Below are 14,590 nucleotides of genomic sequence, written 5' to 3' on the forward strand. Positions count from 1 at the left end.
TTATTCCTTTGGGCTCTCTCTCTCGCTGATTAGTTAACATAATAAACCATGGACAGCCTAGAGTGGCTATTTGAAGTTCGTATAATTTGAATTGTAATGTAGCTTTCTTGTGGGGGTGGGGTTGGAAGACCCTTTTGGTCATGCCAGTTAATTGTCAGACTCCCTGTAATGGAAAAGAACATTCTTCGTTTAGTTATATACTATAAACACAGGCTGTGAAGGTACAATGTCTGCAGTTCTTTGTTTCATAATGTTGACTTTTACTTTCAGCTTTTACCTATTGACATGAATAGAAATCAACTTTAAATGAATACCACTGATTTGAAATGTTTCTTTTTTTATTATTACTATTTTATTTACTCATTTTCACATTGCTTACTACTTTTCTTTACCCATATTAAAACTTCCTAAATACTTACATTTCTTCCTACTTTAGTTTATCTAATTGATTTTAAGGTAAAAATTTTATGAATTTTAAATGTTGAATCAAGGAATATCTGAAAAATGTTTTGAGTTTTCTCTAACATGAATGTTAGTTTTCTAGATATAAAAGCCTGTATTTCTATTATTTTTCCCCCCAGAACATTGGAGCTGCAGCTTCATTGTCTTAACATGTAGTTGATATCATTATGATTTCTGTTCTTCTACAGACATTCTGTTTTTCCTGTTTTCTTAGGTTAAAAATTCAGAAGCAAAGATTGGTAGGCTTAAGTGTTCTCTTTAGTTTTTATTTTATTTTGTTTTGTTTTGTTTTTTTAACATCTTTATTTATTTTTATGTGGTACTGAGGATCGAACCCAGTACCTCACATGTGCGAGGCAAGCATTCTATCACTGAGCCACAACCCCAACCTAGTTTTTATTTTGTAAGGACTACATTTGAGGATAGTTGAAATGAAGGTTATTGTTATATTTAAAAACAAAGAAAACCTCCCATGTTTTCCTAAAATCTTAAGTTTTCTAGGGAATGGCCTAAAAGTTATCTTACCTTTTGTCATTCTACAATGATTTTAAATACTTGCATCAATGAATAACATTCAGCTTCCTGAGGTGGCATTACCCTCTTCCTTATTTATGTATTTTAAATTGTAATGTGACTTCCTGAAATTTTAGAATATTGAATTCTCTTTGGAGCAGTTAAAAATAAAGCCTTTTTTAAGGCAATAAATATTTGTTTAGATGATGAAATATATATATTTGTGTGTATATGTATTTTTTTATACCTACGGTTCTTATCCTAATGTTTCAAAATTTGTTAGTTTCTTAAGTTTTAATTTAAAAAAATAACAATTATCTTTTAAACAACATTGTGTCCTCCACAGTCCTTTTATTTGGTGATTTTTTTTAAAACTTAGATCTTGTGTGGACAGTAATGACCTCACGTTTCCGATTGCCTGCTGGCAGAACCTACAATGTACGAGCATCAGAGTTGGCCCGAGACAGACAGAATACAGAGGTGGTTTGCAACATCCTTCTTCTGGATAACACTGTACAAGCTTTCAAAGTTAATGTAAGTATATTATTTTTTCTTCTTCGAATCATCATTATCATCATCATAACTACTTTTTAGTCTGAATTTAAATGTATTTTAAAACTAGAATCATTAAGTTGTGTAGTTTGAAAAGTTATTCAGATATGAAAATCTTTGATACAGGTTTGTGTTAGGTATGTGTTCTCATTCAAATTGGGTGTTTTAAAAAAATCTTGCCCACTGAACACTGTTAACAAACCAAAATAGTATGTGGGTGGTGGAAGGTACCTGAATGGAATTTGTTCTCTAACATAACTTGAACTATCTGTAAAACTTTTGCTAAATAAAGATAATTGATTCCTGCTCTTAAATGAGTATTATCTTAATATTTGTTTATGCAATTTGTGTCTAGCTTCATTTGCTCATTGTTACTTGTGAGTTTCATCCATGTGGTATTAATAATAATAGTTCATTTTCATTGCTAGACAATTGCCTTTTGTATGAATATGTCACAGTTTATCCACTTATTATCTGCTTGTCAATTTATTGTTTATATATTTGGATTGTTTCTACTTTGGGCTGTTGCACTGAACATTCTTGTACACATGTTGATATACAAACAAGGATGCATTCCCCCCTTTTTATTTTAAAAATTTTAAACATAAAGAAAGAATTAAAAAAATAGTACAATAAATACCCCATGCCCTTTATCAACATGTTTGAGAATATCATAAAAGGATTTACTGTGTTGAACTTATATTAACATTTTGCACATTTGCTTTTTTTTCCCCGAACTTTCTCAAAGTAGTAGATTTCATCCACAGTACTTTAGCATCCAAAGAGACTCCTGAATTAATATAGTACTGTTATCACACCCTGAAATTTAATATTATGAAAATGATAGTTTTTATATTAATATTTAAACTGGAATTACTCATTTCCAAGTATTCACTATGACATAGCTGTTTTCTTCTGAGTAATTGAAAATGCTCATCTTTATTTATCGGTTTCTTAAGTTCAAACTGTTGTATATTACTGTACAGCAGAATTGCTAATTTATCCTAAATTCCAAGCTATTTCACATCAGAAAAGAGACTGCAGATTGATGAAAGGCACATTAATAACCTTTGAGATATTTTTAGTATATACAATTCAGAATGTCTTTTCTAAAATGTTGAACTTCTAATTTTTATTTCTATTCTATCATCTACTAATAGATAATTGGAGTATAGGTTGCTATGCAAAAATATTATGAAATGAAGGAAATTTTGCTTCGTAAAAATTTCTGATTAATGGAAACTCTTTAAGTATCAAACAACCGGTATAAAAAATGGTACTCTTTTTCCTGATATTAACTCATTAGATTTAGAAAACCAGGATCAGAGGTCTCAAATCCCTAACTAGCTTGCTAGTTGAGGGTCATAAACTTAAAAAAACTCTTGTTGTAAGTTGATATTAGTTAATATTTTGTTTTCATTTTAACTTACAGTTTGTATTTGTTTCATAGTATCATAAAAGGATTCTCTGTGTTTCCCATCTAGCATAATTTTTCTTTTGATAACTTTAATTATCAAATTATCAGCAAGACCTTGTCCATCGCCCTCTACCCCCCAAAAAAGAACCAAACAAACAATGGGTCAGGGATGTGGCTCAGTGGTTAAGTGCCTCAGCCTTTCAAGTAGGTACCAAAAACAGCAACAGTAAAAAACTCAACCATTTATTATCCCCAGGAATTCTGTTTGTTATTTGGGGATTCACACATGAATGCTCTGTCTGCTCCATTATATGTCAAGCCTCAGCTGGAAGACTCAAAGGCTGGAGACTATCCACAACAGGGAAACCTCAGCTGGGACTGAAGCATCTATATATGACCACTTTGTTTACCTTGGGCTGCTTCATAGCACAGTAGCTGGTTTCCAAGAGTGAGCACTCTTACATAAAAAGTCAGACTGGCTGGGCATGGTGATGCAAGCCTGTTATCCCAGCAGCTCGGGAGGCTGAAACAAAGAGGATCATGGGTTCAAAGCCAGCTTCGGCAAAGCAAGGTGCTAAGCAACTTAGTGATATACCCTGTTTCTAAATAAAATACAAAAATAGGGCTGGGGATGTGGCTCAGTGGCCAAGTGCCCCCAAGTTCAATCCCAGGAACCAAAAAAAAAAAGAGAGAGAAAGAGAGACTGTAGCCATATTACCTTTTCTTAGCTGACGCTTGGAAGTCTTGTAATGTTATTTTCTCCATATTTTGCTTGTCAGAGTTTTCATAAACGGCACACTCACAATAAAAGAAAGGTAAATGTGCTGTCTTTTGAAAAAAGTGACAAGGTTCTGGAGGATCATGTGATCAGAAATACTGCTGTGGACTTGTTAGGAAAATATAGTCTGTCCATATGCCCATTGGTGGAGACATCTATCTTGCCCTCACCTGGTCACCCAGCTGCTTTAGTAGCCACAAACATTAATTCTCATTTTCTCATCATAGCAAGACTGCTTGCTACTTGGTACTTGGACTTTCTTTCTCTATAAAGGTATTGGAAAATACCCACAAGGTGAAAACCAGCATGGAACTAGATTCATTCAGTTTTTTTTTTTCTCCCAACTATCGTAGCCCTGCATAGTTATTATCTGTTGTCTGCAAAGAACTAAATAGATCTGTCCCTGGATTTTAGGTATTGAAGATAGATTCTAGGATACCTGTCTAGATTTATGTAGTCCTGGATTGTAGGCTATTTAGATATCACAAACAGATAATCTAAGCATAAAGTGATGTAAAAATTAAGACTTAAAATGCTGTACAAACAACTGAGACAGGAAGCACTGTGGTGTAGGGAGACAGCATAGTATAGTAAAAACTGCATGGGCCATAGGATCTGAAGAACAAGATTTGCATTCTGTTCTGCTCTATACTTGATCTGTGACGTAGTCTGTCTTACCTGACCTTTGAGGTATAGTCATTTTGTTCAAATGAATGCAATTGAGAACCAAAGAATATAACTGATTTGTAGATAGATTTCAACCACTTACTTCCCTTACTATTTTTAGCCTTGTGCTTTATCCTGCCTTTTCTTGATACTTGTGTCTCTATTGGGGGCTTCTCTGTTGGATTTGCTTCTTATTGGTATTCTTTGTGGATATTTGAATTAGCTCTGCTGTCTCTTTGATGTTATTTCCATCTTCTGGAGTGTGTTAATATCTCTGATATCTTCTCCTCTGTTGTTCTTGTGGTTTTAACAGCTTTCTTTTTTTCCCAGAAACAAATGGGCTTTCCAAAAAGAATAAGTAGACATGTCCAGTCGATCTCATTTAACCGAAGGTTTAAACACTTTTAAACAGCAAATTGTTTTTCCTTAAAAAATTATTTTTCTTAAAAAGAATTAAAAAAAATGGGTAGTTATATGTAATACAATTTGAAATTACATTGCATTAACATAAAGATTTTATATTTTGGGCTGGGTGTGGTGGCTCAGGGAATCTCAGCAACTCTGGAGGTTGAAGCAGGAGGATCACAAGTTTGAGGCCAGCCTTAGCAACTTAGCAAGATCCTGTGTCAAAATAAGAAGGGATAGAGATATAGCTCAGTGGTAAAGCAACTCTGGGTTCAAAACCCCAGAACCAAAACAGTTTTTTATTTTATTTTTTTGTTTACCTCTCACCCACTTCCATTGTACTTTTGGGGGGGAGAATATAACAAAGTCACACTTTGTCATCAAGCATGTAAATATTGCAATCTTGCTTCAATATTCATTCTTCTACCCAAACTGCTTCCTCATTGATTATTATCTAGTTAAGAAATTCATCAGTTTATCAGGGCTCATTTTGTTTGTCCTCTAGAAGGCTTTACAACCGTTAACCTCTCCTTACTTCAAAAAAGCTCTGTTTTCTTCTCCAATCACATTCTGGATCTGCCTCACCTGTTCCTTGTATTTTAATGTACCTTGAAGATTTACCATTGATTTTTGTTTCTTTTGCTTTCACTCTTTTCAGTTGCTAAAGATTATCATATCTATTATATTCAGTCCTGATATCTTTCTCCTTTTTTATGTTTCATTATTCAAAAATATTTTACAGCATAGTTCACAATATAGCTTAAAAAAAAAAAGCTAAACTCTGGAACCAACCTAGATGCCCTTCAGTAAATGAATGGATAAAAAAAAATGTGGCATATATACACAATGCAATATTACTCAGCAATAAAATTTTGAGAATAAAATCATGGCATTTGCAGGTAAATGGTTGGAATTGGAGAAGATAATGCTAAATGAAGTTAGCTAATCCGCCCAAAACAAATGCCAAATGTTTTCTCTGATATAAGGAGACCGACTCATAGTGGGGTAGGGAGGGGGAGCATGGGGTAAGTTGAACTATAGATAGGGAAGGGGGGTCGGAGGGGAAAGGAGGGGGCAGGGGGTTAGCGATGATGGTGGAATGTGATGGTCATCATTATCCAAAGTGCATGTATGAAGACATGAATTGGTATGAATATAGTTTATATACAACCAGATATGAAAAATTGTGCTATATATGTGTAATATGAATTATAATACATTCCACTGTCATTTAAAAATATATATTTTTAGTTGTAGTTGGACACAATACCTTTATTTTGTTTATTTAGTTTTTTTGTTTGTTTGTTTTATGTGGTGCTGGGAAACAAACCCAATTGCCTCACTCATGCTAGGCAAGTGCTCTACCCCTAAGCCACACAACCCCAGCCCTCAGTCTTGATATCTTTCTATAACTTGAAACTCCAAACACATCCCAAAGAAACTTACAGTGGTTTTAAGATTACATTTAATTTTTTGTAAGTTTTTTTGTTTGTTTGGTTTTTTTGGCCAAGAGAGTGAGAGGGTATGTAATCCCTTCATTTGAAACTTGGTGATCCTTTGGATTTCTTGCACAATAGAATCTAATGGAAGAGATGTTAGAGGACTTTCTGGGATTTGTTAGAATATATTGTTCAGCTTCTGCTGCTGTCTTGTGGTTAACTCATTCTGGGAGTGCGTCTAGCTGCAATGTTAAGAAGACTGACTCCCTTGAGGTCACACTGGTGGAGACCCAGGTAGACGGCATATAGAGAAAAAGATGGCTGAGGAATCCCAGCCTAGATATTAGACATGTGAATGAAGATACCTCTGAGGCGATTCCTGACCATGTTACTGCTCCATATGAAATTCATTGAGTGAGACTTAATTAAATAAACTTAGGAAGTTATTAACATACCATTTTAACATACTGTTTTGATGTGGCTTGTTAGATTACAGTAAATAACCTGTATTCACATTTATCAGATCCTAAAATCATTGTCATCTCCCCATTGAACTTTAGTCTTTGTTTCTCCTAGTGACATTATCACCTGTGGTATAACCTTTTAAACTTTTGTTCAATTCTTTGGCTCATTTAAAAAAATCTTTAAACACATTTTAAGAAGTTAAGGGTGTAGCCCAGTTGGAGCATTTGCCTAGCATGCATGTGGCCCCAAGTTCAATCCCTAGCATTGCCCCCTACAAAAAAATTATTTCTTTTGTACACAACATAAAATTGACCATTTAAATTAAAGAGTACAATACAGTGGTATTGAGTATATTTACAGTGTTGTATAACCATCACCGTTATCTATTTTCTTAACTTTTTCATAAAATTCTGTACCCATTCTACAAATACTAATTTTTCCCAGCCCATAGTAACCTCAATTCTACTTTTCCATCCCTATGAATTTGCCTTTTTATTCCTGAATAATTTTCCATGTGTTTATTATCACATATTGTTTATCCATCCTTCTGTTGATAGACCCTAGGTTATTTTCTTCTTTTGTCAGTTGTGAATTAATACTGCTGTGAACATGGATATACAGGAAAAAAGGAAAGAAAAAATAAAAAGAAAAAAAAGGAAAGAAAATAAACAAAAGTCTCATCCTTGAATTAAAAAAGAAAAAGAAAAGGGGATTTTCTGAGAAAAATACATTTATAGCCATGAGACATTTTTTTTGTTTTGTTTTTTTTAAAAAAAAAGAAAGAAAAACTCTTTCTCAAAACCAAGATAAAAAGAAAATAAAAGAAAGGTGGTGGGGGGGTCTTATGAAAGTCTAAGTGAGATCAGTAGAGTAGAAAAAAGGGACCAAGGGCAGGAAGGAGGGGAGGAAAGGGGGAAATGCTGGGAAATTATATTGGCTTAATTATTTTGTTACATTGTGTGCATGTACGAATGTAAACAACAAATCCCATGACATTCAACTATAATGCACCAATAAAATATATTTTCCTTAGAGTTGGGTGTTTAGCTTAGTGGTAGAACACTTGCATAACATGCCTGATGCCCTAGGTTTGATTTCCAGTGAGAGGTGAGGGAATTCATATGTTTCCTTGTAAAAGTTTCATGGTTTACGTATCACGTTTAGATCTATGATCCATTTGAAGTCCATTTTTATATGGTCTGACAAATTCTATAAAAGATTATGTAAGTATTTTAGGCATTGAGCACCCAAAATGATCTGTTGCCTGTTCTTCTTTGTTGTTTTTTTAACAACTCCTAAGAAATGTTAGAAGTTGGCCTCAAGGGCTATACTAAAAATAAATGCCGGATTTGGGCTTTGAGCCATATTTTGGTGACCTCTGGATTTGCATGGGTCCATTTTGTGTGTTTTATGTTCTGTTTCCCTGATCTGTGTATTTACTCTTTCTAAAACCCCATGTCTTGATTATACTTATACAAATTCTTGAAATTAGGTAATGTAAGTCCACCACTTTTTTTCTCCAAATCTATTTTTCTTTTCCCAAAGATAACCTTGACCTAATAACTTTTACCTTGTACCTATTTCTTTCCATATATATTTTAGAATCAGATTTTCTATATCTTCAACAAATCCTATGGGATTCAGGTTGAGAATTGATTGTGTTGAACCTATACATCAATTTAGAGAGAATAGGTATCTTAGCAAAATGTGTCATCTGATCCATATACATGGCATGTTGCCTTATTTGTTTATTTGATTAGTGTATGAGTTTATAGCATCTTGATCCTGAACAGATTTTGCTAGATTTATATCTAAGTGGGTTTTTTATATTCTATTATCATTTTTAAAATTTAGATTTCCAACTATTTATTACTTATATATGGAAATATAGTTGACTTTGTAAATGGACCTTGTACTGACTCACTAAACTCAATTCTAAGACCTTTTGTGAGGAGTCCACTGAATTTTTTATAAGACATTTTATTTGAAAATACAGATTTCCTTTCTCTCTCCCTTCCTTCCACTTTTCTTCTTACAGGCAGCCCATATTCAGCCACGCTCATTTTTTTTTTTTAGAGATATTTCTCTCTTTTTTAATTTTTATTTAATTTTTTATTTTTTTATTGGTTGTTCACAACATTACAAAGCTCTTGACATATCATATTTCATACATTAGATTGGGTTATGAACCCCCAATTTTACCCCAAATGCAGATTGCAGAATCACGTCGGTTACACATCCACAATTTTACATAATGCTCAATTAGTAATTGTTGTATTCTGCTACCTTTCCTATCCCCTACTATCCCCCCTCCCCTCCCCTCCCATCTTCTCTCTCTACCCCATCTACTATAAAAAGTGAATTTTATGCAGTTTGATAAAATTGGGGAGAAGCAGCTAGTTTGCTTCTCCCTTTACCCACAGAAGCCTTGTAGAAATTAAAGCCAAGTGCTATACATATGTAGATTTAGCTAGGCTGTGCTTAGCAAGAGAACAAGTCAGTCTTAATTTCCTTCCTGTTTTTCCTCACCCTGTGGATATAAAAGCAGTTATGAGGAAGTTGCTTTTAATTTCAAAAGGAATGTGTTTCCTTTTTTCCCATTCCTTTCTTTTCTGGCTACACTAAGGGATAAATAGGAGTGATGAGAATGGAAATATTTCTTATGTTTTCAATTTAGGAGCAAAGTGTTGAGTCTTACATTTGAGCATGATAGCTTAAGATGTTTTGTAGATGCCCTTTATCTATTTAAAGAAGTTCTCTTCTGTGCCTACTTTAGCAACAGTTTTTACCATGAATGGATGTTGAATTTCACCATGTTTTTTTCTTCATGATCATTGGCTCAAGTTCTTATTTAGTTCCCTAGTATAGTGAATTACAGTGATCAGTTTTTGATTGTTGAACCAGCCTTGCATTTCTAGACTAAACAGAACTTGGTCATGATCTATTATCCTTAGCACATTTTGCTGGATTTGATTTTGCTAATCCTATGTTGAGAATTTTTGTGTCTGTGTTTACTGGGGTTGTTATTATGTAGTTTTATTTTCTTGTAATTTTTTGTCTTTTAGTATCAGGTTAATGTTAGTCTCATAAAATTAATTGTGAAATGTTTCTTTCTCTTATGTTTTCTGGAAAAGATGGTATAGAATTGGTATTATTTCCTCCTGAAATGTTTGGTAGAATGTGTGTGGAGGGGGTATTTTTTTTTTTCCAGCTAAGCTTTGATAATTTGTGTCTTTTAAGAAATTGGTCCATTTTACCTAAATAGTCACATTTTATCTGAATAGTGCACATACAATATTTTGTAGTGTTCCTTTCTTATCTGTAGAATCTGTATTAGTTAGTGTCTGTAGTTCTTTTCTGATAGGACTGCTCACTCACTCTCTAGCTAGTATGTTATCAATTTTATTGATTTTTGTAAAATCATCCTACAATTATTTAACTCCTTAGTTGCATCAATTTCTGTTCTTATTTTTTTCTTTCTTACTTTGGTTTAATTTAGCTCTTTTTTAATATCCCAAGGTAGAAGCCTAGGTTATTGACTTGCAATCTTTATTTTTTCTAGTATAAGCATTTAATGCTATAAATTTGGTTTATTTGATTTAAAAACTCTCTGCAGGTTTCTTTGATTGGTATCTGCTTTCTCTTTTTCCTGTCCTATAACCTTTAATTTTTGCTTGAGCCTGTTGGTCATCTTTAGGGTAAAGGCTGTCGAAGTCTCTTGCCCATTTTATAATTATTATTTTTTAATTATTATTAAGAATAATAATTATATAAAAAGTAAGAATTCTTTTTTCTGGATCCTGGACTGGGTCATAGCTCAGTGGGATAGGGTGGTAGCTCAGTGATAGAGTGCTTGTCTAGTATGTGAGAAGCACTGGGTTCGATTCTTGGCACCACATGTAAATAAATAAAGGTCCGTTGACAACTATTAAAAAAAAAAAAGAATCATTTTTTTCTGGATCTAAGTCACTTATCAGGTATTTGATTTGCAGATTTTTTTCCCCCCATTCTGCTGGTTGTCTTTTTCCTTGGTGGAATTTTTTGAAACAGTTTTAACCTTTAATTCTAATTTATCCCTTTTTTCTTTTGTCACACATGCCTTTAGTGTCATATTGAAAAGAAATTACCTGGTCCTGGTCACAAGGATTTACTCTTATATCTTCCTCTAAGACTTTATAGCTCTAGATATTAATTTTAGGTACAAGATCCGTTTGAAGTTAATTTTTCATAGGGTTGAGGTGTAGGGGTCCATCTTTATTCTTTTGTATATGGATATTCATTTATCCTACCACCATTTGTTGACCCATATGAATGGTTTTGTTGCTCTTGTAACATCAATAAACGTAATAGTTTATATCTGAACTCTAATTCTTTTCTTTCCTGTTGCAATGTCTGTCTTTATGAATATGTATATTTATGAATGTGTATGTGTATATATATCAATTTTTTTTGGTTGGGGGGGTGGTCCATACTTAGAATTGCTGTGTCCTTGGTGGTGAATTGGCCCTTTTGTCATTTATAATTCCACTTTGTTTCTATTATAAACTCTTTTGCTCTGAAGTCTACTTTATCTCACTTTAATATAGACACTTTTAAAAAATTTTTTATATAATTTTTATACCTTTATTTTATTTATTTTTATATGGTGCTAAGAATCGAACCCAAGATCTGGCACGTGCTAGCCGAGCGCTCTACCACCGAGCCCCAGCCCCAGCCCAGACACTTTTTTTGATTAGTGTTTGTATTGCATTTTTTGGGGGGAATCATTTATTTTCAGCCTATCTGTATCATGATACTTTTTGAGGTTTTTGGAGATGGCATATTGTTGGGTCATTTATTTTATTTTATTTTTTGGTATTCACTCTTGCCAATCCCTGAGTTGGAAATTGAAATTTTACTTTCTTTGCAAGTAATTTGTAGGTGCCATCATCCCAGAAACACTTTAAGTTTATTTTTTCACTTGGAATTTTCAAACCACATTATATAGCTGACAAGACAGGAGAGTTTTAGTTTTTTTAATTCTTTGTTTTGTTTTCCTTTGCCATTGTAAATGGCATTATTCTTTGTTTATTTTTACTTTTCGAGTACAGCCTACTTAAAATTTGGGTCTTTTATTTTCAACCTGAATAAACTTTGATTTTCATATATTATATGTGGTCAAAGCAAAAGCTAGAAAACTTAAGGACTGGGAACTGATCATAGCATTTCTTACTAGTTAGGCTTCCTAGATCCTTTTTTGCCCCATGCTAGATCAATAATAGATTAAAGCAAAGAATATTGAAAATATTTCATCTGGCCATTTTATTGCATATGGGAAGATTTTATTTTCTAAACATACAATCTCCTTTACTGCCAGAAATAGAGGTCATATCTTTATTTGCACAGGAGTTTTTATTTTATTACAGACTTATCAATTCTTTATTGTTCATACTTTGGGCTCTTTCTGAGAAAGCTCTCTCAACTATGAAAACTAAAAGATATTCTTGTATAATTTTCCCAGAAAAAATATTTAAAAACATTTTTTTGGTACTGGGGATTTAACCCAGGAGTGATTTATCTAGGAGCTACATTTCCAGCACCCCCCCCAACACTTTTTTTTTTTTTTTTTGGAGACAAGGGTTCACTAAATTGCTGAGGCTGGCAACGTGTGATCCTCCTGCCCCTGCCTCCCTAGTCACTAGGACTATTTGCGTACCCCACTATACTTGGCCAGAAATTTTAGTTATACTTTAAATTCATCTTAAATATTTGTTTAACTTGAGAGATAGTATTGAAATTTTTAAAAAAATTTTTGCCCTAACAGTAAGGAGGTATTTGCATATGTTTTTTCCCTCATACTGTTAATGTTTTACATCATTAATTACTTGTGCTGCACTTGTGACATCTGTGAAATCCTGATATCTTTTTTTTTACCATGATGTCAAGCAGTTAGCTAATATTGAGGGTTTTGCATCTCTATTTGTGGGATTTGCCTTTATATTTTCTTTTACTCTTATTCCTTTGAATCATAAGACTAATTGGGTAACATTTCCCGTTTTCCTATTCTTTGAAATAGTTTAGATAAATTGGACATACTTTGGAAAGGTTGTTAGACAGGTTTGATAAAGCTGTCTCTGGTGACTTTTAAGTATATAAGATTTTAAAGCACTTACTAGTTTTCTTTAATGTATATAGGTTTAAGTGTTCTACCTGTAGTTCTTTTCACTTTTTTTATTGTCCCTTTAATTTGCTGTTCTGAAAGTACTCTTAATCTTTATGCCAGTTCACATTATCTGGTTATTTTAGCTTGATAGTAAGTCTTTATATGGGATAGAGTAAATGGTTTTATATTTTAAATACTCTTAATCATTTAAGTTTGTAATCTCTATAGTTCTGTTGTTGGAGTTCTGAATGGGGGGGTGATTCATCTCTGCTAGCTTTTGCTGTTGATAAATTGATTCTTCTTATGCCTTAGAATTTTGGGTTGTAACCTTGTTACCCAATAAGCATTAACTCTGAGAATCATCTATAGTCAGGGTTAAGAATGTGTTTCTGACTCATGTTTTATTTTTACCTAGTTATAGTCTTGTTGTTGTTGTTGTTTTAATCAAAGTTTTCCCCTTTGGGGATTTTATGAACAGTCAGTAATGTAAAATCAGACTTTAGACTTATATGAAAGCTGCCTCATGGTTAGGAATTTTCAGAAGAGGCTTTTCTTCATCCAGATCCCAGGTAGAGGCAGAAAAACCTCTTTGTGCTCATCTGGGCTGGAGGGAGGACTTGCCCTTCCAGTTTATTTTTCATGGAGAATGTTGCCCTGGGTTATTAGTGGAAAAGTCTTAGTTTATATCTTGCCTTATATGTACTCTGGGCCTGAACATTGTTGTACCTGTGTGTGATAAGCCCAAATTGCTTCTTGTTCCTCTGTTCTTCCTTCCTTCCTTTTCCTCCCTCCCTCCCTTCCTTCCTTTCTCCTTCCTTCCTTCCTTCCTTCCTTCCTTCCTTCCTTCCTTCCTTCCTTCCTTCCTTCCTCCCTCCCTCCCTCCCTCCCTCCCTCCCTCCCTCCCTCCCTCTTTTCCTCTTTTTGGTACTGAGGATTGAATCCAGGGGCATTTTCCACTGAACTACATATCTAGCTCTTTTATTTTTCATTTAAATTTTTGAAACCACGGTCTTGCTGAGTTTATGGAAAAATGAGTTTTCATTTATGGAAAATATATTGTCCTTGGGGCTGGGTCTGGGGCTCAGAGGTAAAGCACTTGCCTAGCATGCACGAGGCCCTGGGTTCGATCCTCAGCACTACATAAAAATAAAATAAAGATATTGTGTCCACCTATAACTAAAAGATAAATTTTTAAAAAAAGGAAAATAGTCCTACCTATCTTCAGGACAGTATCTTTAGAAATATGAAATCTTAGTGTCACAAGGGACATCAGAGATTGTCTAGTTGTTTTCAAACACTTTTTAATAGACTTCTTCTTTTCCTAATAAAGGTATACTCATGCACACATGAATTGTATATGTATAATGGATCAAATTATAGTTAGTAGTTAAAATGAGGTGTCTTGGACTTTCTTTCTCATTACATCAGCCCTGAGTACACTCACTGAACCCCAACAATACTACACAGCATAATCTGGAACTACTGATCTAGTCTTTCTCATATTTTAGGGTCCATGAAATTGGCTTGCATGGAAAGAAAAATTCACCCAACACCACACATTAACTAGCTAAATAAGGACTAAGCCTGGGGTTTACTGTTTCAATTTTGCTATTTTCTAAAGCATTACCCTATTCCCTCTGCTATATATCTAGAGAGCTGCTGCTTCATCTTCCCCACAGCCTTGTCTAACACAGTCTCTCCTTATACTTGGCCTGCCAAAAAGAATCTTAACTTAGACAATCGTTGGTCTA

At 33.8% G+C, this 14,590-nt stretch overlaps 1 protein-coding gene across 12 annotated transcripts in view; it reads left to right on the forward strand.

Moving 5' to 3' along the window:
- The window catches only part of Ptpn4 (protein tyrosine phosphatase non-receptor type 4), a 177,514-nt gene that overhangs the window by 45,116 nt on the left and 117,808 nt on the right, over nucleotides 1–14,590 (forward strand). For 10 of the 12 annotated variants that reach the window (XM_040294127.2, XM_078017252.1, XM_078017251.1 and 7 more), the window contains one exon: nucleotides 1,355–1,509. In XM_040294127.2, coding sequence (XP_040150061.1) covers nucleotides 1,372–1,509 — 138 coding nt within the window. In that variant the 5' untranslated portion in view covers nucleotides 1,355–1,371. Of the gene's footprint in view, nucleotides 1–1,354; nucleotides 1,510–14,590 lie in introns of those variants that run through there. The other 2 variants (XM_040294129.2, XM_040294130.2) reach the window with 2 other exon arrangements.

This window comes from Ictidomys tridecemlineatus, chromosome 7 (assembly GCF_052094955.1).
Source record: "Ictidomys tridecemlineatus isolate mIctTri1 chromosome 7, mIctTri1.hap1, whole genome shotgun sequence".
Taxonomy (NCBI): domain Eukaryota; kingdom Metazoa; phylum Chordata; class Mammalia; order Rodentia; family Sciuridae; genus Ictidomys; species Ictidomys tridecemlineatus.